Raw genomic sequence first — 23,640 nt, 5'->3', positions numbered from 1 at the left:
TCCTGGCCCCCTTCCTCTTGGGACAACCTCCCCCAGGCCCTGTCTGTCTGCCCCTCACCCGCCCTGAGTGGCGAGGCCCCGGGAGGGGCTGCAGATCCCAGGGGCAGACGTGCTGGGTGCAGGCCGCTCCTCACCTGACCTGAGCTTCCCCGGATGTGTGGATGACCCGCCTCACAAGGATGAGAGAGGCCCGGCCACAAACAAGTCAGACAGTGGCCACAGAAGTTCCCTCAGATCCCTGGAAGGGGCAGAAGTTATCCAGGGAAGCAAACCGATACAGTGGGCGCCATGCCTGGGCAGCCCCCCTGAGGGCCTCTCTGCTCTCTCGGCTTTTGCTGTTAGTGTAGAACTTTCTAGAACACTCTTCTTTTGCCTCGGGATGAGAGGAAGATGGTGGTGGGGAGGCCGCAGGACATCAGCTCTTTAGATGGCCTCCCTCTCCTCCCCGACTGGACAAGTGCAGGCCAGCTGCCCCACTGCATGGACATGCTTCCAAGACCCCCACCTGCATCGCTCGCTTCTTGGAGGGTCCCTTCTGTAGTCCTGTGGGTTATCTCCCCATGTGATCTCTGCACACATCTGCTGCCATCAGGATGGCCTGAGCCCAAGGTCCCCTGGTTTCCCCCAGCTCGCTGACCGCTGCCCCAGGCACAGCGCCCTGGATGCCAGTGCTGGTCTGGCCCGCGTTCCCTTGGTGCCCAGCACGCCGGATGTTGTGAGGTATTGATATGGTTCCACCAGACTTCCTCCTGACATTTGATTTATGGCTCTAGGTGTTCTTTTTCACCTCTCAGCAGTCGATAAGGGATCAGAGGAAATGTCACATTCTCAGTGCTGAGCCCAGAGGGGCCTGTCTCAGCCAGCAGGTGTACCGAGGTGGCTCCCCACCTTTGGTGGGGTTCCCAGTGGCTGGGGGTCAGGACTGAACCCCTCCCTGGCGCCCCCAACGTTTCAAATATTTATCACAGTAAATATCAACCTCTAGAATATTGCCTTCGTTTAAGCTTTTCACATCCCAATGATTTTTTATTATTTCCATCGACCAAAATAAATGAAGAAAATGTTTTAGACTACACTTGAAAGCATGTAAAAATCAATAACTGGATTTTAAAAGATTTAAAATGTCTTGAATACATTCATTTTTCAAACATTTCCTTCTGATCTTTAAATAGCTTTTCTTGGAGCATAACAATTTTTTGAAAAGTCAAATATGGAGCATTAAAGGTATAATTACCATTTTAATTATAACTCAATCATCCTATCTGCTCAGCATAGAAATTAAAGCTTTTATGGCAGAATTTTAGGCACTCACAAATGTTCAGGAGCAATTAATGTTACAAGTTTAATTTTTTTTTAAGCTGAGTATGAACTCTGCAGTTCTTAATTTCATCCTTGCTCAGACTGAGAAGTACAGACGCTCCCAGTTGTTATTTTAATTCCCAAGTGAATCCATTTGCACTTATGAGTCTGTTCCTGTGTCCCTCCCAGCTGCGGGACCGCGATGGCTAAGGGACCCTGAAGCCTGGCCTCCCCCTGGGGCCATGGGGCCGTAGCTCACCTGACTCCAGGCCTGCCACGTGGAGCATAGTCGGACAACCCACCCTGCACTGTTTAAAGTCGGTGGTGCCGTTAGATTCTTTGTACTTGGGAAGCAAAGAACAGGACAAAGCCTGAGGAACCTTATGGAGAGGGGCCCCGTGAGATCCTGGCCTGGACTTAAAGAAAGTGACTGGAGGGAAGCTTCCGAAGTCTCTATTTCTGCATTAATGAAAACATCGTTTGGCTAAAACTCAGCTAGATTTTCATTGCATTTAGCCCCGGAAATGAAATGCTGAAGTGGCAGCTTTCAGGTGGTTTTGCTGCGAATGCGTGTGTTGCTGGCTTCGTGTCTGAAGCCCAGGCTGCAGGGCTGGGCATGTGTGTGGCGTGTGCACTGCCGTGCAGAGTGCAACCTCACCATTTTTCTCCTGGTTAAAGCCCCGTCTAAGATCCGGTCCATTTCCTCACAGGCTGCCAAGCTCAGGCTAAAACAAAAATCATTTTTATGGGCATTGCTTCACGAAATAAAATAATTCCGTTTTTAGCAAGTCTGTGATGGGTGCCTCCCACCAGCATCTTGTGCTGGGTCCCTGCTTTGCTTGTCCCTGGAGCTGGTTTCTATGGTCTGCATTTTTCTCTCTTGTGCTTGCATCTTTCTTTTCTGCTTTTATTAAGAAAAATGGTATTGGAGACAGGCAGACAAAATTTAAAAATGGTCACCATACCAGTCCTCTGCACCTGAGGTGAAGCCTCATCCCTGACCGTGCCTACTCACCCTCTTGCACGGTCCTGACAGCCACACTGACACCAGCAGCCCAGAGCCAGAGGCACGGAGGAGCGTCTGGGGGCATACGATCTCCAGAGGGGATTCACGATATTATTGTTTCCAGGGAAGGAAGAACCGTAAAACTCTGAGTGAACATGACTTAGATCTATGGGCTCTGGGAGACCCTTTGTGTCAATCAGCCTACTCTCCAGGAGATGCCCCTTTCTTGGGTGCCCTTTTCAGATCTGGCTTCTCTAGGAGTCCTCAGTGCCCTCTGGGTGGGTAACATGAGTACCCGAGCATTGGAGTGGGGGGGTGCTCCCATGGACCTCCTGTGTGGCTTGGGGGTCCTGACAGCAGGGGTGGGCAGAGCTGGGGGCCGGGGGTGGAGCTGGCCAGTTCCTCCTGGCTCTGGCCCCCATGGGTGGGCAGCACCCCTCATTGCAGCCCCCTCATACTCCCATCCCTCATGGGATGTGGGTTCCTCAGCCGGGGCCACACTGTGGTCTGCAGGTGGGGTGGGGCAGTCACTCTGAAACCCTCCACGGCCCCAGAACCATGAGGGTTTCCTGCTGACCCCCATGGACACATGAGTACCAGGAGGGGGCTGCACTCTGTCTGAACTGGTTTGAAATGTTTGCTGCTCACATGTCTAGGTTCTGCCCATCTGAGAGGTGCATTCGGTGAAGAATATACCATGACTCTGTTAGACAAAGGAACATGCATGTCGCCTTCTAGTGTTCATTGCTGTGGGAGTTTTCTGGGAGCAGGAAGACCTGAAACAAACCTGCCCCCAGAGAAGGTGGAGCTGCTGCTGCTAGGATATGAAGCTGGAGGATGAGGCAGGACCAGGGGCCCATCTGGGCTTATCCTCACAGCTTGGAGGATGAGGCAGACAGAACCCAGAACCTGTTGCTGTCCCTGTCACCACTGTGAGGCTCTGCTGGGCTGGGACCTCTGGGGCTGTGGGTGGGACACCTCATCACCCTCTGCCCCCTCATGGACTGAGGGCTCAGCAAACGCCTGCCTAGGCCTTCAGGGTATTTGCACCTGGGGGTGCAGGGGGGCCTCTCCCGGTACCAGTTCCCCCATCGACAGGGCAGGAGGATCCCTCACTCTGCATAGGTTGGTCTCTTTGTGGGAGATGTCTGTGAATTCTGAAGTGTTGCCACAAGTGACCAAGAACAGCGGTCCTCTTGTCACCGTGAGCAGAGGAGGACCAATGGGTCCCGCCCCAACCACGGAGGTGTCTCCCCATCACCCTTGCCGACCCCAGCAGGCCCACAGACACTGGAGATGGAAAGTCGTCCAGAGGCGACATGGCCAGCTCCAGCAGCTGAGAAACGTGGCCTTGATTTCTGATGTTGGCCAGATGGCGACTTCCGAAGTCCTGGCTGAAGAACAGGAGGAAAATCCTAGAAACTGCCAGCAGAGGGTCAGAGGTTGCCATGCCCCAGAGAGTAACAACAGCGAGTACACCTTGGGAAACCAGCTCAAGAGCAAGCCCGGACCTATACGCCTGGGACAGACTTCATCATGTGTACAAATGTGCAGGAGGGAAGAATGTCAGAGGCAGGGAGAAAAGTCCTCATGAAGGTTTCCAGGATGATGGCAAGCAAGCAGTATCCTGCCTTTGGCTAACACCTCAAAATATGTGGCTGGGATAAAGCATAAAAATAGCTGAGGTAAACCACAGTGAGTGTTTACCAGACTCCCCAGGGTAGGTGGAAAAGAGCTTTCCAAGCAGAGAAGCAGAGAATGAGTCATATATCCAACAGATTGACTTCATCAGTTCAGTTCAGCTGTTCAGTCATGTCTGACTCTTTGCGACCCCATGAACTGCAGTATGCCAGACTTCCCTGTTCATCACCAACTCCCAGAGTTTACTCAAACTCATGTCCATCGAATTGGTGATGCCATCCAACCATCTTATTCTCTGTCATACCCTTCTCCTCCCACCTTCAATATTTCTTTCCCAGCATCAGGGTCTTTTCCAGTGAGTCAGTTCTTTGTATCTGGTAGCCAAAGTATTGGAGTTTCAGCTTCAACATCAGTTCTTCCAATGAATATTCAGGACTCATTTTCCTTTAGGATGGACTAGTTGGATCTCCTTGCAGTCCAAGGGACTCTCAAGAGTCTCGTCCAACACCGCAGTTCAAAAGCATCGATTGTTCGGTGCTCAGCTTTCTTTATAGTCCAACTCTCACATCCATACATGACTACTGGAAAAACCATAGCTTTGACTAGATGGACCTTCGTTGGCAAAGTAATGTCTCTGCTTTTTAATATGTTGTCTAGGTTGGTCATAACTTTCTTTCCAAGGAGCAAGTGTCTTGTAATTTCATGGCTGCAGTTACCATCCACAGTGATTTTGGAGCCCCCCAAAATAAAGTCTCTCACTTTTTCTACTGTTTCCTCATCTATTTGCCAAGAAGTGATGGGACCAGATACCATGACCTTAGTTTTCTGAATGTTGAGTTTTAAGCCAACTTTTTCACTCTCCCCTTTCACCTTCATCAAGAGGCTCTTTAGTTCTTCTTCACTTTCTGCCATAAATATGGTGTCATTCTGCATATCTGAGGTTACTGATATTTCTTCCAGCAGTCTTGATTCCAGCTTGTGCTTCATTCAGCCCAGCATTTCTCATGATGTACTCTGCATAGAAGTTAAATAAGTAGGGTGACAATATACAGCCTTGACATATTCCTTTCCCAATTTGGAATCAGTCTGTTGTTCCATGACCAGTTCTAACTCTAGAGAAATTAAAATTTTCTCTGCTTCAAAAACTCATCATCATAATTAAAAAAAAAAAAAAAAAGGGACCAAGATGTACACAGCCAATGACGATGGATTAGCACAATCTCCAACGAAATGATCATGAACCTAGTAGCTCCAGTGAGAAGAACTCACTGCAAAGGTGCCTCTTGTGTCTGATGGGCTGACAGCTGGTGTTTTTCCTTCTTTGGGGGCTGGCGATTGTGCATGCCTGCTTCCCCTCTGTCCTGAGCCTGAGTGTCCTCAACTTGTGTCATTGGTTCCTGTCACACCCTGCCCCTTGGGGACTAGAGGATAAATGCCACCAGTTGGTATGGTTCAATTCCTGGCTGGTAGACAGAACCATCTTGTCTTATCCTTCACCAATGCAAATTATTTCCTTTGGATGTATTCCCAGGGTGGAATCCCCACATGGATGTGTGTGAATGTCTCTGAGATTACTGATCACGGGCACCTCGTCTTTGGTGGGCACCAGGCCCGTGTAGGCTCCCTGCCCACTCCTACTCCACAGAGAACAGAGCAGGTCTCTGTTAATAAGTAAATGTCAAAATGGGGCTCCCTGGAGAGCTGAATTTAAGAGAGAGAAGGTGTGATTTATCTGAGTAAATGAATCTGCCAGATGGAGGGGCCAGTGCCTGCGTGTCCCCATGACATCCCACAGGTGCCACTTTGGTGTGAGCTGGCCTTTCCATGAGGCAGCCTTGGAACCCTGGCCCGGCTGACCTTAGTGAAGGCAGAATGCCCTCCCTCAAGTGGAGAAGAATGACCGGTCCAGGTTCAACTGGTAGTTCTTAGTTAAGAACTGTACCAACTCAGACACTGTCAGGATTCTAGGTGCAGGATAATGTGTCTTGGGGGCAGGTGGTGTGGATGTAACCGAGTCTGAAAACTGTGGGGACCTGCACCCAGAGTCCCAGGAACTGTGAAAAGTGGACACCACTTGTGCGGATGTGGAGATAAGCCCTTGGGGGTGTAAGTTTGCTTCCACGGGTGGGGTCGGGAGCCCTGGGGGTCTGTGCGGGTCACGGTGGATGCCAGTAACCCCAATGAGAAAGGACTCGTCAGCCTCAGAGGACGGTTCCAGGCCGTGCTCCGTTAGGGAATCCGTGGACCCCCGGCCCCCTCTGTGCCCTTTCAGTAGCTGGGGCATCACGAGAGCAAGGCCTGCATTCCACCCGCTCATGGAACAAACCACGCAGGGCTCGGCCCCTCACCTCCACACCAGCCAGTGCTCTCCCTGTTTTGTTGTTGAACAGTTCAAACCATGTCATGGGTTTCAGTGTTGCTGTTATCATGCTTTTTTGTAGATCTTCCCAGAGCAGGGCCCAGGCCCCCGATGGTCTGTAACACGGGGAGATATCCTGCCACCTCCCAGCAGTGTGTGTGTCAAACCTACCCCAGGAGCTCCACGCTGAAACTCTGCCTTAACTTTGTTCATCAAGAGACAGCCCCAGGGCAGGGACTGCAGAGGGCCATCTTTGCTAATTCATGACCGATAGGGCTCGGCGGGTTCTCAGATTCAGCACAAAGTTCACACTCGCAGGCTTGCAGCCGCTGGCAGCTTTGTAGAGAAAGGGTTTAGCAAAACGCCACAATATTGCATTTCAGCATGACACAGAGCCCTTGGCAGCCGCCTCGCGTTCTGAGCCTGCTGCCAGTTGAGATGTAAAAGCTGTCAGACTATTTCTAAATGGAAATCCAGGCGTTCACAACAATGAAAGTGGGAATAAAATAATAAGAAAAACTTCTGCTATTAAATCTGTTTCAGTGATCCTTAAAAGTTTAAATAATTAAATCTATTAAAATGTATCATGTGTTCAAAATATTTCAGACTGGAAATCGAACACACTGACATTTCCAGTGTTGGAGCCACTGTCTACCTAGTGAGGGGGCTGGCTCCAGGCAGCAGGACTGTGTGCAAAGGCCCGCACGCTGACCGCACTTCCCTCTGTCCATGTCTCAGCCACAGTCCTTCCGGCCATGGCTCCTGCCTGACTCCCTGCTCCGCACACTCGTGGGGATGCACAGTTCTCACGCACGGCACCCTGACACTGCAGTAAGCGCTGCCTCTCGGCCCCTTTGAGACCCACACGTGGCGGCTTGAGGCAGAGAGCCTCCCAGCCACGCGCTGACCCCGATGCTGGGTGTCCTGGGGCAGCCAATCATGCCGAGTGGGACACAACCGGGTTCAGAAGACCCAGGATGGTGACCTGTGACTGGGGCCTTAGGACTCATCCTAGGGAGTGTTTTCCAGGACTGAAGGGGCAGGGTCGGTGTCCAGTGTCCCCCTGGAAGGGCACTTCCTTATGTGGTATTTCTGGACAAGTAGGGGCTGACTGGATGGTCACTGAGCCTCATCCTGGTTTTCTTGTGTCTGCAGCCAGGAGAGACACAGGTGGGTCCACTCAGCCACATGCTTACCTGGTTTCCGGTCAGCCATGCGTTCTCCTGTTTCTGGTCAGGTGTGGACAGACGTCGACAGACTGGAGCACGTGTGAGGGGATGGCCTCCCCAGGGCGGGTGGTCCACCAGCATGGCCTTGCAGATGCTATGTTGGAACCCAGGGATGTCCAGACTTTCTGATTATAATGAGGACACCTGAAGTTGTTTTGGACATTCACTCCCTATATGCATTTTAATTCATTTCCAGATGACATAAACCATTCTATTCATGCTGCTGCTGCTATTGCTGCTAAGTCGCTTCAGTCGTGTCTGACTCTGTGCGACACCATAGATGGCAGCCCATCAGGCTCCCACATCCCTGGGATTCTCCAGGCAAGAACACTGGAGTGGGTTGCCATTTCCTTCTCCAATGCATGAAAGTGAAAAAATAAAGTGAAGTCGCTCAGTCGTGTCCGACTCTTCGCCACCCCATGGACTGCAGCCTACCAGGCTCCTCCATCCATGGGATTTTCCAGGCAAGAGTACTGGAGTGGGGTGCCATCGCCTTCTCTGTCTTTTCATGCTACTCGTACACAAATATGCAAATTATAAAGCAGTGAGATACGTTCCATAGACGGGCGACAGATGGGAACTTCCTCAGCCTGACAAGGAGCCTCTACCAAAATCCACGGCTCATGTCAGACCCACTTGCTTTCAGAGGCACATCTTATAACTCAGCAAGAAAGACCCAAGGGAAACAGTTCAAGGGTCTGGATAGGTATTTCTCCAGAGAAGATGCACTGGCACGCAGCACATTGAAAGGCACTTAGTATCCTCAGTCATCAGAGCAATGCAAGTCCACACCTGTGAGACGCGATTTCTACCTACTGGAGTGGCTGAAACAAAGACGATGAGCTTGTGGAGACATCAGAGCCTCATGTGCTGCTAGTGGGATTGCAAGACAATGCGATCAGTTTGAAAAGAGTTTGGAAGTTTCTCAAAATGTTAAATACATTTCGAAACAGCAGTTCCACAGTGAGGTATCTACCCAAGAGGAATGAAAAATATGTCCACACAGACGTGTGTGCCAGAATGTGCACAGTAGCATTATTCATAGTAGCCAAAGTGGAACAACCCAAATGCTGAATGGACTAACACATGGATAAATGTGAAAGTTGCTCAGTCATGTCTGACTCTTTGCGACTCCATGGACTATGCAGTTTGTGGAATACTCCAGGCCAGAATACTAGAGTGGGTAGCTGTTTCCTTCTCCAGGGGATTTCCCAATCCAGGGATCAAACCCAGGTCTCCTGCATTGCAGGTGGATTCTTTACCAGCTGAGCCACAAGGGAAGCCCAAGAATACTGGAGTGGGTAGCCTATCCCTTCTCCAGAGAATATTCCTGATCCAGGAATTGAACCGGGGTCCCCTGCATTGCAGGTGGGTCCTTTACCAACTGAGCTATTATCAGGGAAGCCCACACAGATAAGTATTATCTTACATAGAGAAATAAAACTAGTTAAATCCATAAAAATGGAGTATCATTTGGCATAAAAATAAATGAAATACATTGTACAACGTGATGGACCTGAAAAACATTATGCTCCATGAAAGAAGCCGGACAATGTCATGTATTATATGAGTCCATTTACATGAAACACCCAGAATAGGCGAATCCTAAGAGAGAGAAAGTGGGTGAGTGGTGGCCGGGCCTGGGGGTGGGGGGAAAGTACTGGTGGGCTTTAAGGATGAAATGTCTTAAGATTAGACACAATGGTGGCTGCGGAACTCTGGGAATATGCCACAAACCACTTTAAAAAGAAGAATTTTATGCTACCTGATTTATATCTCAATAAAATTGTTATAAAATACTGAGATTAAAATACAAAGTTTTGAAACATCTAGGTTCTCAACTGTCTGCGCCTTCCACACTTTGGGACTTTAGCACACTGTGCTAATCAGTATGGACCCACAGACTCATCCACTCAGAATTCCTTAGAAAGCTTCTAGGGCTTTTTCTGGAATCTCCTTTCCAGGAGACATGGTGGTTGCCATTTGGGCTGTTTGCTTCCAGAAAAGCTGATCTTGTCAACATCAGGACGCTGTATAAGATGTGGATACATGAGACTCAGAATGTCATTTACCGATTCCTCCACTTAAACACGTGTAAACATGAAGATCAGTCACCCTGAGAGTTAAAATCCCAAATCTACAGAGGGAAGCCTGGAAATGCTTTTAACCATTGGCGTTATTTTGGTGTCTGCTGCTGCTGCCGCCAAGTTGCTTCAGTCGTGTCCAACTCTGTGACACCATAGACGGCAGCCCACCAGGCTCCCCTGTCCCTGGGATTCTCCAGGCAAGAACACTGGAGTGGGTTGCCATTTCCTTCTCTAATATTTTGGTGTCTAATAGATGTCAAATATTCCAACTGAGAACGGTGTATTTTTGATGGTTTGACATAGAATTCAAAGGACCCTAGGACAGTGCAGGTGCTCGCCTGTTGAAGGCAGGGGATTCATGCCACTGAGGACCACAGCCTTCCACCCACCCCACCCCCTCTTTTACACGTCTTTGTGATTTTGGTTCTGTGATGTTATCTGTTCAATACAGAAACCACTAACTGGTTACTGCAGTGAATTTGGACAGGATGAATCAATTTATTTGAGAAAGAATCCCAGATTTTTAAACAATTTGTTTCGCTAACTTATGGACTAAAAGTCATTGATCTGATTCATAGTTACCATTTTCCTCTCCTATATTCTGGGCTTTCCACGCTGTTCCCTGTCTCCTGCCTGTCCTTAGAAGAAGGTAAGAAACTGCCCGCATAGCCAACCCTCAGACACTTCTGCTGGCGGCAGCATGGGCCCCTCATTCTGGCTGCAAGCGAGCATCTTGGAGCTCAGCCCCAAGCTCAGAAGGAAGTGCTGACCCTTCTCTCACCCACCACCACCTCACCCGATGTGCCCGGCCCAGCTGAGCACACTCAGTTTCTGCTCTCGCTCCATGGTTTTGGTGACTTTGGTGCTGTAATTGTTCCTTTTTACACAACACTCCACCAACCAGACTTTGCCTTGTGTTGCCAGAGGGACTGTGCCCCCGTGTGCACCACACATCTGAATTTTCCCCCACCGAGCCCCGTGTCTTGGGACCCTGGCCTTCCCAGCCTCCAGGGGCAGCGGGAGTGGGCATGGGGCCCACAGGCATGCAGATGGCATTGTGGGTGAACGAGAGTCAGGCCCGGACACTGGGTTCTGGGTCCACGTCCGGGCCACCATGTCAACTCCACCGCTGTGTGCAGTGGTATAGCTCAGAGTCATGAGAATGATTGTGGGCTCAGGAGGTGACTGTCTTCACATCTCTGTGCTTTTTCTCATCCTGTCAACACTTAACACTTGTAAACAGGCACAGCATTTGTGTTGAACAGAGAAAACTTTGCAGGAAAACAAAGACAAAGCACAGAGGAAGGAGACTGGGGCGGTGGAGCGGCGGCACATGGTCACTAAGTGTAGGCGGGGAAGACCCCCTGAGACAAGGGAGGGGCTGGCTGTCTGCACTGGCTGGGGAGACGAGACTGCGGTGAGAGGCCAGTGGGCCCACTGTCTGTCCCTCTGTGTGTCCACTGCCTGTTCCCCGTCTGTCCCCCTGCCTGTCCCCCTGTCTGTCTCCCTCTCTGTCCCCCTGTATGTCTCTCTCTCTGTCTCCCCGTCTGTCCCCTGTCTGTCCCCCTGTCTCCCTGTCTGTCTCCCCGTCTGTCCCCCTCTCTGTCCCCCTGTCTGTCCCCTGTCTGTCCCCTGTCTGTCCCCCTGTCTGTCCCTCATCTGCCTCCCTCTCTGTCCCCCTGTCTCCCTGTCTGTCCCACTGTCTGTCCCCCTGTCTGTCCCCTGACTGTCCCCCTCTCTGTCTCTCTCTCTGTCCCCCTGTCTGTTCCCCTCTCTGACTCCCTGTCTGTCCCCTGTCTGTCTCCCTGTTTGTCCCCCTGTCTGTCCCCTGTCAGTCTCTGCCGTCTGTCCCCCTGTCTGTCTCCTGTCTGTCTCCCTGTCTGTCTCCCCTGCCTGTCCCTCTATCTGTCCCCTTTCTCTGCACTGCTGCTCTATCATGCTTGAGTGCAGTTACTTCCCATTTGAAGGGGCATAAAGGCAGCCGAACTGAACCCCGAATCCGCCCCCTCCTGCCTCTCCTGCCCACCTGGTGAAACAGGAAACTGGACCCAAGCAGCCCAGTGGTCCTTCTGTAAGTGCAGATAACCCTCGTAACAGATGCGCTTATCACTCAGGTTCTGGAACAAGAGGTAACAAGTAGCCGGAGTGTAGCAGGAGTTACCTCTGCACTGGCCGTCTCTGAACGTTTTGTATCTTGTTCTCATTTACACCCTTCCCCAATGTTCATTATGAAGTTTTAGCAGGACTAAGAATCATTTGGAGTACTTGTTAAAAATGCAGCCCAAGATATTCTGATTTGGTGATTTCAGAATAAGGGCCAGGTTCTGCTCTTAAACATGGCGCCCAGGCAAACCTTACACAGGAGACATTGGGCCACAACTTGGAAAACACTCAAGGGCCAGAGCTTCCTCTTACACACTTGTGTGTGTTCCCAGCCCCTGGTACATTGCCTGGGGCAGAGTGCTGTCCCTTATATGTGTAGGATGATGGATGGATGGATGGATGGATGGATACGTGGAAACCGATGTCTTTGCCAGTGGGCCTGCTATTGGCAAGCCATGGGTGGGACTATGAACAAAACTTGACAGTCATTTATGCCTTTTCTAAACCTTAGGAAATATTTTTATATGTCTTATAAGAATAAATCAGTTCCTGTAACAGGAAGAACTCTGTCACTTTTCTCGGATTTCAAAAGTCATCAAGGCAAAATTTGCAGCCCCCAGTTTTCTCACTGTTTCTGCAACTAGCTCTTTGCCCGGCTCATCCTATGTAGCACAAGGAACTCAGACGTGTTTGCATCACAATAAACTGCCTGCCACGTGGGTCTTAACGTTTGGCTGCTGTGGTTAATATGACCATTCATAGCATGTTTCCACATATTTTCATTACAACTGAAAACATAATTAACTCTTATTCAAAAAGAATTTGTTTGTGAAATCCGGTGATTTCTAGATGTGTCCCCCATTTTCGGAAACTCCAACACGCGGTCATCCAAATTCATGGGATGCATAAATGAACTACTCTCTGCACCCCTGTAAGATCCCCCAAGAGGCTCCCAGACCACGGGACTCTGTGACGCACTTAAAATGTCACTCCCTTTAGTAATCAGACACACCCCAATGGAATGCTGCAGCATCTCCATTAAGGCGATTACCTCGTTATCGTGATGATTTTCCTGTCCATCTCTCATGCTCACTATGACTTAATGCATTTTATCATGTTTATCTTTGTTTGTTCAGGTTTTCCGTACTTGGTGCCTATTTAATGCCCTGAGCAGTTGAAGAACATTAAGGACATTAAGCAGTTGAAGGATATTAAGCAGTGCCTTTCACTGGACCCCTTCAGATTTCTCAAACATCATGTGAACCCCCAAATGTTCATAAAGTCAGAGTCCTTGCTTTAGAAAGGCAGATAATTCTGTATTATGATGCATGGGCACCACATGGCTGTGGGAGGAAAATGAAGGGCTTGAGGGTTCTTGGAATATTTCTTCTTGTTATAAAGTAAGAATGACCTTTGCAACTCCGTTTAGGCTCAGCTGCTCATGAATTACGAGGTGTTCCTCTCGGAGAGACACTTCCTGCAGCCCACTCGCCCTCAGAAGACCACAGAAGTTCTCTGCAGGAAAAATTACCCTTTCTTAGTCCTCTGAGGGTAGCCCATGTCAGGCAGAGTTTTATTATTGTCCTTAGTCCGGGGAAGAATTACTTTCGAGAAGTTTCGGCTCATTACTTCTGGTCTTCATCAGCTGTTCTCGGGGGCTGTGGCCTTTAGTGCACACGGCAGCCCCTCCCCACTCTGCTGGGCTCCCCCTGACCACGGAGACAGAGCAGGTGGCCTGATAGCAGAGCCAGACTCAGGAGACCCCGGAGCTGGGCCATTTCAGAATGAATTCCAAGAGACTTATCCCTTTTTATTTAAAGACCTGTTTTGTGAGTTTTATATGTAACCAAAAGTTATATGTAACTTTTTTGAATCAGGCCCAACTGCCCAATTGAATCAGGCCCAACTGGCCATCCGAAGTATTGTCTAGAATGATCTGGAATTTTTTCATTGTGTGAATTTCCCATTTTGGGTGGCTCCCCCCAGCCACAGCTCCTATGATGAGAGCTGGCAATAGTCCAGGCCTCTGGGAGGCTCCTTCATGTTTCTCAGAGTGGACGGAGCGGTGGGGCCAATGGTTTTAGGCTGGAAAGAGACAACTTTCCTTGCTGTCTTGTCCCAGCCATTCGACCTGGGGAGTGGCGGGCAGATGCTGTCTGTAGGGCTTGGAGGCTGGGATCTGCCAGCTGCTCACCTGGACATTCATGTCAGTCTAGATTCATCTCCAGTCACCAGCATGTTCTGTGGTTCCATAGTCTGAATTCAAAGCATCTTCCCTCCTAAGACTCTTTTCAATTCTTGGTTAGATGGCTTATGGCTTTGTTGTCTGTCGGAGTCTCTTTCCTGGCTGACAACTCCCCACCCTGCCCCCCCATAACCTGTCTGCAGGGTCACAGCAACTTTTCCCTGAAGCCAGCTCTCTGCCTGGAGAAAAGCGGATGCAATCTGGTCTGCAGCAGGGTCAATGCTGACACAGCCGCACCTCTGCTGAGCTGACTCAGGGAAGCAGGCGGGGGCCTTGTTGTTGGGCCCCCTTCCTCCGGGAGCCGTCAGAGCCTCTGTCCATCCCTGTCCTTGTTTGTGTAATCGCCCACATGGCCCCTGGGCTGTATTCCTGCTTGCCTCCCGACTGCATTGATTATGAAAGACAAACACCACCAAACACGGCCCAAATACCAACCAGCCCCGGGTAGAGGGGTTTTGTGCCAAACTTTGACAATTGTCCAGTCAACACATCCATTTAGAAGGAGGGCTTTCTATGGGCACAGGTGTCCTGGTCACTCAGAAGAGCGATGGAGTGTCCATTGACGACATGTCCCTACTCTCCTGAGTGCACACGTGACGTTGAACCCTGAGCACAGGGGTAGGGTGCCGTCGGCTTCTGATAAGAATGGTGTTAATTTGCTTCTTGCTCGAGGACAGTCTCCTGAGACAACAGGGTGTTCACGGCCAAGCAGAAAGGGAGCGGGACCTCTGTGGAGCAGGGCTGCCCCACAGTCCATCTCTGGGGGCAGGGCAGAGGCAAATGGCCACTGGGCACCCGCCCTCCATCGTGTGCAGGCCCCCAGCTCCATGGGTAGAGGTGCTGTCCCCTGGGGATGCTCCCCTTTGTCTCCTCTGGCTCTTTGCATGTGGGCTTCCTCCCAGTTGCCGTGTTTTTTTCTGCTGTCCGTCCTCATCATTGTGACAACATGTCCCCAAGGAAGAGGGGGCCCGTCCCTCCCCACAAAGCCTGCTGTCTACACAGCCAGGGGCAGGCTCTGTGCTGACAAAGGTGATCTTCTCGTGAGGGAGTCGGCTTGCTCCCCTGCTCTGTTGTTTTGGGGCTCTCACCTGGGAGCCCCCTTTCTGCTGCTGGCCCTCCTGCTCTGGCACACTCTGTCCCCTGTGTCACTCCCACCATGACAGGCCATGCACTGCCCCATTGTTCAGGCGGATCCGTTTCCTCGACAAACCTGTAAAAGTGTTGGGAACTCAGGGTGGGCAGCCTGGAGCCTGACGGAGGGTCTCTGCCCTCCGCCTTCCTGTGATCCTCCTCCCAGCTTCACCAGCCAGACTTTGGCTGGAGAATTTCATGAGTGGGGCCCCCTCCATGGTTCTGTGAGGCTCAGATGTGCTAATATATGTAAAGTGTGTACAGCAACATGTGATACAGTCAGTGTCTGATACGTATCAGCTCCTCACATCACTATGGGTCACCCCGGCATTGCCAGTGTCAGTCGTGGCTGTGGAATCGTGAGCAAGTGGGGAAGCTTGGTTTACAGCCTCTGCTTAATTGATCAACACTCATGTTAACTGTATTTGATGACACCAAACACTGAATGGGGAACATACAGGTTTAAAGACACAATTATCTCTTCTAACTTCAATTGTGTCAAACTTCAGTAGAAATTCAGATGCTGGGGCTATTATATAAATGTAGATGGTACATTGTATCCATCATGCTTAAGTGTACAAGTGTACATTGTATTGTACGATTATATTGTATATACACTGTGTATACATTATATAGGTTGTGTTGTACAAATTATATTTTGTAGATACTGTATATACATTGTACAGATTATATCATATAAATTAAATTGTGTACACATTGAGTATACAGTTGTACAAATTATATCACATAAATTATATTGTGTATACATTGTATCAAAGTTATATTGTGTGTGCATTGTACAAATTGTATCATATAAATTATACTGGATATACATTGTACAGATTGTATCATATAAGCTATATTTTGTATACATTGTACCTTGTACAAATTGTATCATATAAATTATATTGTATAGACACTGTGTATACATTGTATAGATTGTATGAGTTTATTGTGTAGGCACTGCATGTACAGCTTGTATCATATAAGTTACATTGTGTACACATTGTATGTGCACTGTGTCAATGCACATATGTATTGTTAGCATCTACAGAGCCTTCAGCAGCCTCACTGCAGGGGTTTTTGGAGATAGGGGCCAGGGTACGTGTGTGACAGCAGCCAGGGGACCCATCACTCCTGTCTGGCATTCAGTGCTTCTACTGAGGAGATGAGGATGTGGGGAAGGCCAGTGCTGGCTGGACAGGCAGGAGGGTAGAAGGCTGCTCTTTCCTCCACAAGGACCACAAGAGGGTGTCTGTGGCCATAGATCACAGATGGAGCCAAGGAGTTGAATGCAAGGAGGCTTCCTGGACAATCATGGCCTCGCCTCAGGGAGAATGGCCATGGCTAAGCACGAAACACTGAAAGGGAGGTGGATGGGCTGCTGGGACCATGGGCCCCTGCAGACCCGGCGGCGGACACGTGGCCAGGGCAGAGCTGACTGGAGCATTTGGGGGAGTGAGGCCACTGGGGCTCAGGAGGGGGGCCTCACGGGGTCCCAGTGCTTTTTTGGGGTGTCCTCAGGGGAAAACACCTTGGATGGTATTGAGCCATCTCGAAGCTGAGCAGGTGTGATTTCCACCCTCTGTAATTCAGGCCCATTTGAAATCTGAGGGCCCACTGTTGCTGATCTGTCGAGGTGACACTAGTGAATATTCTGCGGGTAGGGTGGAGGTCAGCAGGGGTGTGAAACCAGACAACCTGTGAGGTGGCCGGGCAGCAGGGGAGGGCTCTGTTGTGTCCCCAAGTGCAGCTGTTGAGGTTGAGATGCAGTCAGCCCTGGGTCTAAACTTGGAGCTCAGATCCAAGTTTGCGGTAAAGGGCTGACCTCTGGAGGCATTTTTATTTCCATGATGATACATGTCCCTTGGCTCCCCCTCCCAGCAGAGAGCTGTGCCATTAGGGAGCAGACAAGGTGTTCTGGGCACCTGACCAATGGCCAGGCCTGGCCGGGGCCATCCGCTCCCTGGGAGGACCTGCAAAGGGCTTGGTCAGCATGCAGCCTTGGTAGCTGGTTTCAAACGCACACCCTCCCACCCTTGGGGAGAACGTGTGCTGCCTGATTTGACTGTATCTTTCAGACACTGTTAGTACCACCGCAGCCTGACATGGAAATTTAAAAAAAGAAAGAAAAACAAAGAAAGGGCATCACTGAGGGTGAAAGACTTCGGAGCAAGACAAGCCCGTGGTTTTCACACGAGGGGCTGTGCGTCACCATCTCCCCTCCCCTTCCTGCCAGATCCCTGTAACTTTCAGTCACTTTCTTCTCTATCACGTGACTGATGCTCTTCCATTTCCACAGAGCAGAAGCACTGAGAGACAAGGCTTTCTGGTGGAATTTAATGCTGTTGTGAATCCCAGAATCCCAGTCTTCTCATGCCAGGGGTGAGGAATAAGACCACAGAGACACAGGTCTTATGATTTTTACCTTTTTCTCTTTTAACAATGATGTTCCAGCTAATGAGCATTTATATTCTGTCATGGTCTTGTTATTGCGTCCACACTTCTTGTGAACCTAGAGGAAATCTGAGCTTCAGGCCTGCCCCCCACCTCCCTCTGGTCTCCGCAGGCACCTCATCAGTGGTGTTTGCACAGTGTCCACTCACTAAGGCCTGCGATGGGCAGTAGAGAATTTAACAAAGCTGTGTTCTCGTCACTCTGGCAAAGAGTCCTGAAGTCAGATCTTGTGAAATTGAAGGGAGGGACCAGCCTGGTTCTTAGACACCCCTCATGTTGAGGAGGTGGTGGAAATCTAACATGTCCATGATTTTAATCTTCATTGAGAATGTTATTCTTCAGAACTGCTTCAGACTCAAGGCCAAAACCAGCCTAAATGACTCTTTCCCGCTGGACAGGGGTGCTCAGCCTGGAGGGAGCCTCACTTGTCCAAGAAGGGTGGTATCTGGGCACCGAGGGCAGGGGTCCCTGGGGGCGGATCCCTGGGGTCTGAGCTGAGGGGTTTCTGGGGGACTGAGTTGTTTAGAGTTGTCCTCAGGATGGGTAGAGCCTCTGACCCACTGAGCCAGCCCCGCTGAGATCTGCTCTGGGCTGAGGCTGAACACCTGTGTGGCATCAGCACTGACCCACCTGTGTGGCATCAGCACTGCAGATGCCTGGTCCTGGGCTTCCTGCAGCCAGAAGTCCCACACTGCCGACTGATCATACTGGCGGGCCTGGCGAGCAAACCATCGAACAAGACCCCAGGTGTCCTGTGCACCGAGCCTGCCCCAGAGCAGAGAGCGCCAAATCCTGAGCTGTATACCCCAGGGTCAGAGGCCAGGTCTCTCCATGGTGAACGCTGCCCCGCCCCCACCTGCCCTGGACTCAGGCAGGGGCCTTACAGACCTTCCTGGGGTGTGCACAGCAGGGCCAGGGGCATGACTCCTGACATAGGTGCTGGCGGCGCAGTTACATGGGTGACAGGTTGTGACCCTGGTGACCAGGACTGGCATGAGTGGAAAGGATGCATTGCAGACAGCATAGACACCTGGGCAGAGGAGGCAGAGGAGCTGTGTCTACAGGGACCCTGGAGTCTCTGAATCTAGACCACGTCCAAGGTGGGCTCTGGACTTAATAAGGCCCCAGAGGTTGCCTGGTGCTGAAAGGGGAGCAGGCGACGTGCTCCAGGACAGCCCGGGGTGATGGATGGGCCGCAGCCTCCTGCTGCTCCCTACCCTCCATACCCGTCATCCGGGTGGGTGTTAGCCGACTGTCAGGGAGGAATTTTTAGCGGTGGCAGCTTTCACTGATGTGCTGCATTCTGGGGTCAAACGACCGTTACAAAGCAGCAGTGCCGCCCGGTTCCTGCGTCTCGAGAGCACAGGGTTGACAACGTGAAAGGAAAGGCGTCATGGCGGGCTCACCGACATCCTTCAGCCCTCATGAAGGTGTGTGTGTGTGTGGGCGAGTGTGCACAGCAGAATTGGAGGAAGGGCTCTGCTCACTAAATAGCGTCGAGCAGAGGAGGGAGGCCTTCATGGGCAGCCCAGGTCACCCGGCCTGAGAGGGGCTGGGGGGCTGCCTTGGAAGGTGTTGGGGGGTCAGAGCTACAGACGAGGTGGAGACACCAGGCTGAGGAGAGGGGGAGAGACAGGTGGGGGCGTCAGGAAGGGACAGCAGGGCCACCACGCTCCAGGCCAGGACTCATGTCAACACCAAACACTCGCCTCTGTCCACACTGTGTATCATCTGAGGCTGTGTGGGAGGCGAGACACGGGGAGATAACGGGCCAACCCCTCCAATTTGCTCCTAGAATGTGCAGTAAACATTTGAAAATTAATGAAGGAATTGGGGGCAGAGGTAGCAGGAGAAACAGCTGCCCCCGGGGTTCCCCATTCAGCAGTTTCTGTCCGTCATGTGGCTGAATTGTGGGGACCAGACTGGTACCTGCTGGGCCCGTCCATGCTCTATGCTTGCCAGAGTCAGAGAACTGCTCACTGGATGGATGAGAGGATGGACAGATGGACAAATGGGTAGAGGGATGGACGGACGGTCGGACGCTGGCTCCTGGCTGTGATCTGACATGAGGGCTCTGTCCAGCACCCCTCCAGCACCCCGAGTCCACCCCCAGTAGACACATGACCTCCTCAGGCAAACAGTGGATTCTATGTGAGGTGCTGTGACATGAGGATGCCCTGGTCTGAGCAGAGATTTACAAGTGCCGAGCTCTGACTAGGGACCCTGTGCAGACTGAGGGCTTTTAACTGAAAAACCTCTCCCCCACTGATGAGGAAGTGGATGAGGGGGACTTCTTGTGTCAGCTCAGAGGGGACAATGCTCATAGATGAGCAGAAGGAGGAGGAGGCAGGTGAATATGTCCCAACACCAGGACGGTGCGCAGGACGCCTCCCCTGTGCGGGGCTGAGCTCCATGAGGTGCTCGCGTGTTGTGGGTGACAAGCCCCTGAGGCAGGGAGGGGCGGGTCCCCTTTGAGCTCCTCGCCCACCCAGCCCTCTGTTCCGGCAGAACTCCAGCCCCAGAGTCAGAGACGCAGCCCAGACCTGCGCCAAACACGCCAACTGCACAGAACATGCCAATGGGCACCAAACAAACCAGTGGGCACTGAACACGCTGACCTACACTGAACACACCAATGGACACTGAACACGCCGACAGGCACTGAACACCCAACGGGCCCTGAACACGCCAATGGGCACCGAACATACCAATGACGGGCACCGAGGGGCCGTCCTGCTGTGCTGCCCTCTCGGGGGCAGGGAGCCCTCCCCCCACTGCCCTGTCCCTTGTGGCCAGCATCACTATTGCCAAAACAGCTGGCTGCCCAGCTCTCCATCACCTTTGCCCAGTCCCCCGGCATTCCTTCCCTTCCCACATTTGCTTTCAGGCTCTCTGTCCCCAAATCCGAGCTCAGCTTCTGCACCAAGGCAGGAGGGGCAGCACCTGCTTGTTTGGGAGGCATAGGAGCCCCCCACACAGGGGGATGGAGCAGGGGGACTGCCTGCTGCCCCCACCCCACTCCGCCCCCTGGCAGCCACCCGAGGGCTCTCACCTGGGGCAGGAGGTGACTTCTACTCCTGCTGGGGACGTGGCCGGGCAGCCGAATGTCGAAGAGGGCCTGCAGGGCAGCCTGGGCAGCCTGGCCCTTGGCCAGCTTCTTGCTGCGTCCCGAGCCCTCGAACGTCCTCCCGTCCACGCTGACTGCCATGACGAAGCTCTGGGCGCGCCGCTTCTCAGGCTCCGAGAGGCACACATAGCGCAGGCCGGAGCGCAGCTCGTTCAACAGCACCACGGGGTTCCCGGTGCCCGGGGCCGTGGGCCCCCCCAGGCCCAGGTCCAGTGGGTGGCCCAGGAGCCGGCCCCGCTGGCAGGCCGTGGACAGGCACTCGGGGGCAGGGGGGCGGCGGCCCCCTGGGAAGCCCTCGCTGGGAGCTGCAGGCTCGAACCGCTGGAACAGGGCGTCGGGGAAGTCAGCCTGGTCGGAGGTGAAGTCAGGGGCCATGCCGCCGGGGGCTGGGGGTGCCTGGCCAGCGTTGGGGAGCTGCACGAAGGAGCGGAGGGCCAGCTCTGCTGCCCGCATCTTGGCTTTCTTCTTGGTGGGCCCGGTGCCCTCGAAGGTGAGTCCGTTGACGTCCACGGCCACGGCGAAGATGGGTGCGTGCACCGGGCCGGTCTGTGACACCATGCGGAACTGCAGGCCTGGCCGCAGCTCGTGCAGCTGCACCAGTGCATTCTTGGGTGCTACAGACCATGAAAGCCGCCTCCACAGCAGCCTCAGGGGACACAGGTGCCCACCATTGCCCTCCTCCAGCGGCCGCTTCCTCTTCAGGCCGGGCACGCCCCCTCGGGCCCTGTCCCCGGCTGGCGGTGGCCTGGCCTCCAGGTTGCTCACATTGCGGTTCTCCTTGACGTCGGCACTGCTGGTACCTGGAGGGGAGACAGACCGTGTGACCCAGGGCTGTGGGGACAGCGGGCCCTGCTGCTGATGACCCCTCTCAGCACCTGGGCCAAGAGGCGGGAATAACCCGCAGTTTCCCAAACTGGAGGTAAAGATGGAGAGAGTAACAGCTCAACCCCTGGAACCCACAGCAGAGTGCCCAGAAACTCTCTGGGAGCTCTCCATGTTCTTACTGATCTCCCAGATGTGGGATGGGGGAGGCAGTGTGTGTGATCAAAGTGGCTGGTGTGGCGGCCGCCTCCTGAGTCTCTCAGGAGAAGGTTTATCTTGGAGGAACCACCTGGCAGGCCCAGCCTGTCCTCCTCCTGGCCTGAGATTGCGTCCACACCCTCTGGTCATCATCCCAGATCTGTCAGCCTCAAAGTTTAAAGTGAGTCGGGCAGATCCAAGCATGGAGGAAGACCCCACCCATGTTGATCGGTAATTAATAAAAGCTGGTAGAAGTGCAGTCTCCCAGGCTATCTTGATACATGCTCTGGGGGTGATGCCACTCATGGTTTCTGCAGACAGGCAGATTACCTCCTCCCAACACAGCCTCCCAAGTAGTCTGCATGAAGTCAGGGAAGCTGCAGGGCAGGGCAGTGGTCATTCTGTGGCTCTGGGTCAAAAAGGTGAGAGGTCAAAGTCCCCCACGACCATAGTGAATGTGTGTGACCTTGGGCAGCCCCTCCACCTGCCTCAACTCCATTTTCTTAAGATGGAAACTGGGTTTGGCAGCTCTTGCCTCAGGGGTTACTGTTAGGTTGAGCTGGGGAACATGTGTAAAGGACAAGACCCCTGACACAGAGCAGAATCAGATGCAGTTCTGAAAACAGCAGGCAAGGGGAGGCAGACACTTGTAGGCCTGTCCAGGCCAACTCCCCTGCTTATTTCAGGAGCTGGGGTTCCCAATGAATTTCCTGGAAATTCCAGGACCCCCAGAAAAGAGGGCTGGAGTGCTCCTGCCCCCAAAGAGCCTGGCCCTGTGCCAATTCTGAGACCAGGCCTGGGGACCCCCATGATGAACCCCTAGACACACCCGTTACTCCTTGGTCACCCACCCAAGAGCCTCAGTGACCATCAGCGGGCTGCCTGCTCCTACAAGCACATGCCTGACTCTGGCTGAAAAGGTAGTCAGTTATCCCCTGTCAGATAACACTGAAATGCAAGACGTGTTCTGATTGTGTGGACCATCTCACCCTCCATGCTTTCCTGCCTCAAGCAAGAGGGGTGCCCTGCCCAACACACGCACTCAACTCTCCCTCTCCTCACAGCCATCCGCTCTGGTCTCCTTGGCGTGTGTGCTGTCCAGATCTGCAACTCCCCTGCCCCCCTCCCTCTGGGTGTCTCTCCAGTTTCACAAGCCAAATGCAGTTTCAACAGTAGGCACCCGTCCAACTTTTTCCTTGTTAAATAACTGGACATACTGTTCAAAGAGGCTGTGTTCACTTTCCTTTCTCTTTTTGGTTTGGAGGGAAAAGCAAAGAAAAGAGAGGAGAGGTGGTCAGGAGAACTAGTATCTTTTCTTGCAATGCCTGGAGTTCTCAGTCACATGGTCACTGCCTGGATTTCCTACCACTGTGTGGGGATGGGATCCCAATTGGGGGGCTGGGACCCCGGCTCTGGGGAAGGAGCTGCTTACTGAGGTTGTCCTCATCCTCTGCGTGCATGGCCCCAGGGTTCAGGCGTTTGAAGGGAGCGATGAAGGCTGACAACATGCTCACTTTGTCTGGAAAGAAAAGAACAGGAAATGCACTTTTGACACCAAGTTTCAGAAAAACTCAGTGCTTTCACATGTTCTCATTACTGGGGATTTGGACATGGGAAGTTGAAAGTTCATTTTGGTTTTAGCCTCTCCCTTTTGGTTTAGTTTTTTATTGAATTTCTGACAGCATTTTATCAAATTCCCCTCTCCATTCAATATTAAACTTTATGATCTCCATCTTTCTTATTTTCTTATTTTTGGTGTCTCCATGTCCCCACAGAGAGGAGCGAGGCAAACTGAGACCTGTCTCAGATAAATGAGCTTTCTGCAAACAGAGCCATGACCCTCCTCCCCAGAGGTGGAGACCTCGCTCTGTGGACTGAAAGCGCCTGAAAAAAAAGGACTTCTCAAAACTGTAACAAATACTTGATGTGTGTTTGA

General features: G+C 52.1%; 1 protein-coding gene across 1 annotated transcript in view; it reads right to left on the bottom strand.

The window, feature by feature from the left end:
* Positions 1–23,212, bottom strand: part of ADARB2 (adenosine deaminase RNA specific B2 (inactive)) — a 65,048-nt gene extending 41,836 nt beyond the window's left edge. The window contains exons 1-2 of the mRNA XM_070382013.1: positions 23,137–23,212; positions 20,610–21,484 (exon numbers count right to left, since the gene is read on the bottom strand). Of these exons, the coding sequence (XP_070238114.1) occupies positions 20,610–21,484; positions 23,137–23,212 (951 nt within the window). The remainder of the gene's footprint in view (positions 1–20,609; positions 21,485–23,136) is intronic.
* Between the last annotated feature and the right edge of the window lie 428 nt (positions 23,213–23,640).

Source organism: Bos mutus, chromosome 13, assembly GCF_027580195.1.
Source record: "Bos mutus isolate GX-2022 chromosome 13, NWIPB_WYAK_1.1, whole genome shotgun sequence".
NCBI classification, from domain to species: domain Eukaryota; kingdom Metazoa; phylum Chordata; class Mammalia; order Artiodactyla; family Bovidae; genus Bos; species Bos mutus.
Note: the sequence above shows the minus strand (reverse complement) of the source record. Positions and strands in the feature narration are given on the sequence as shown.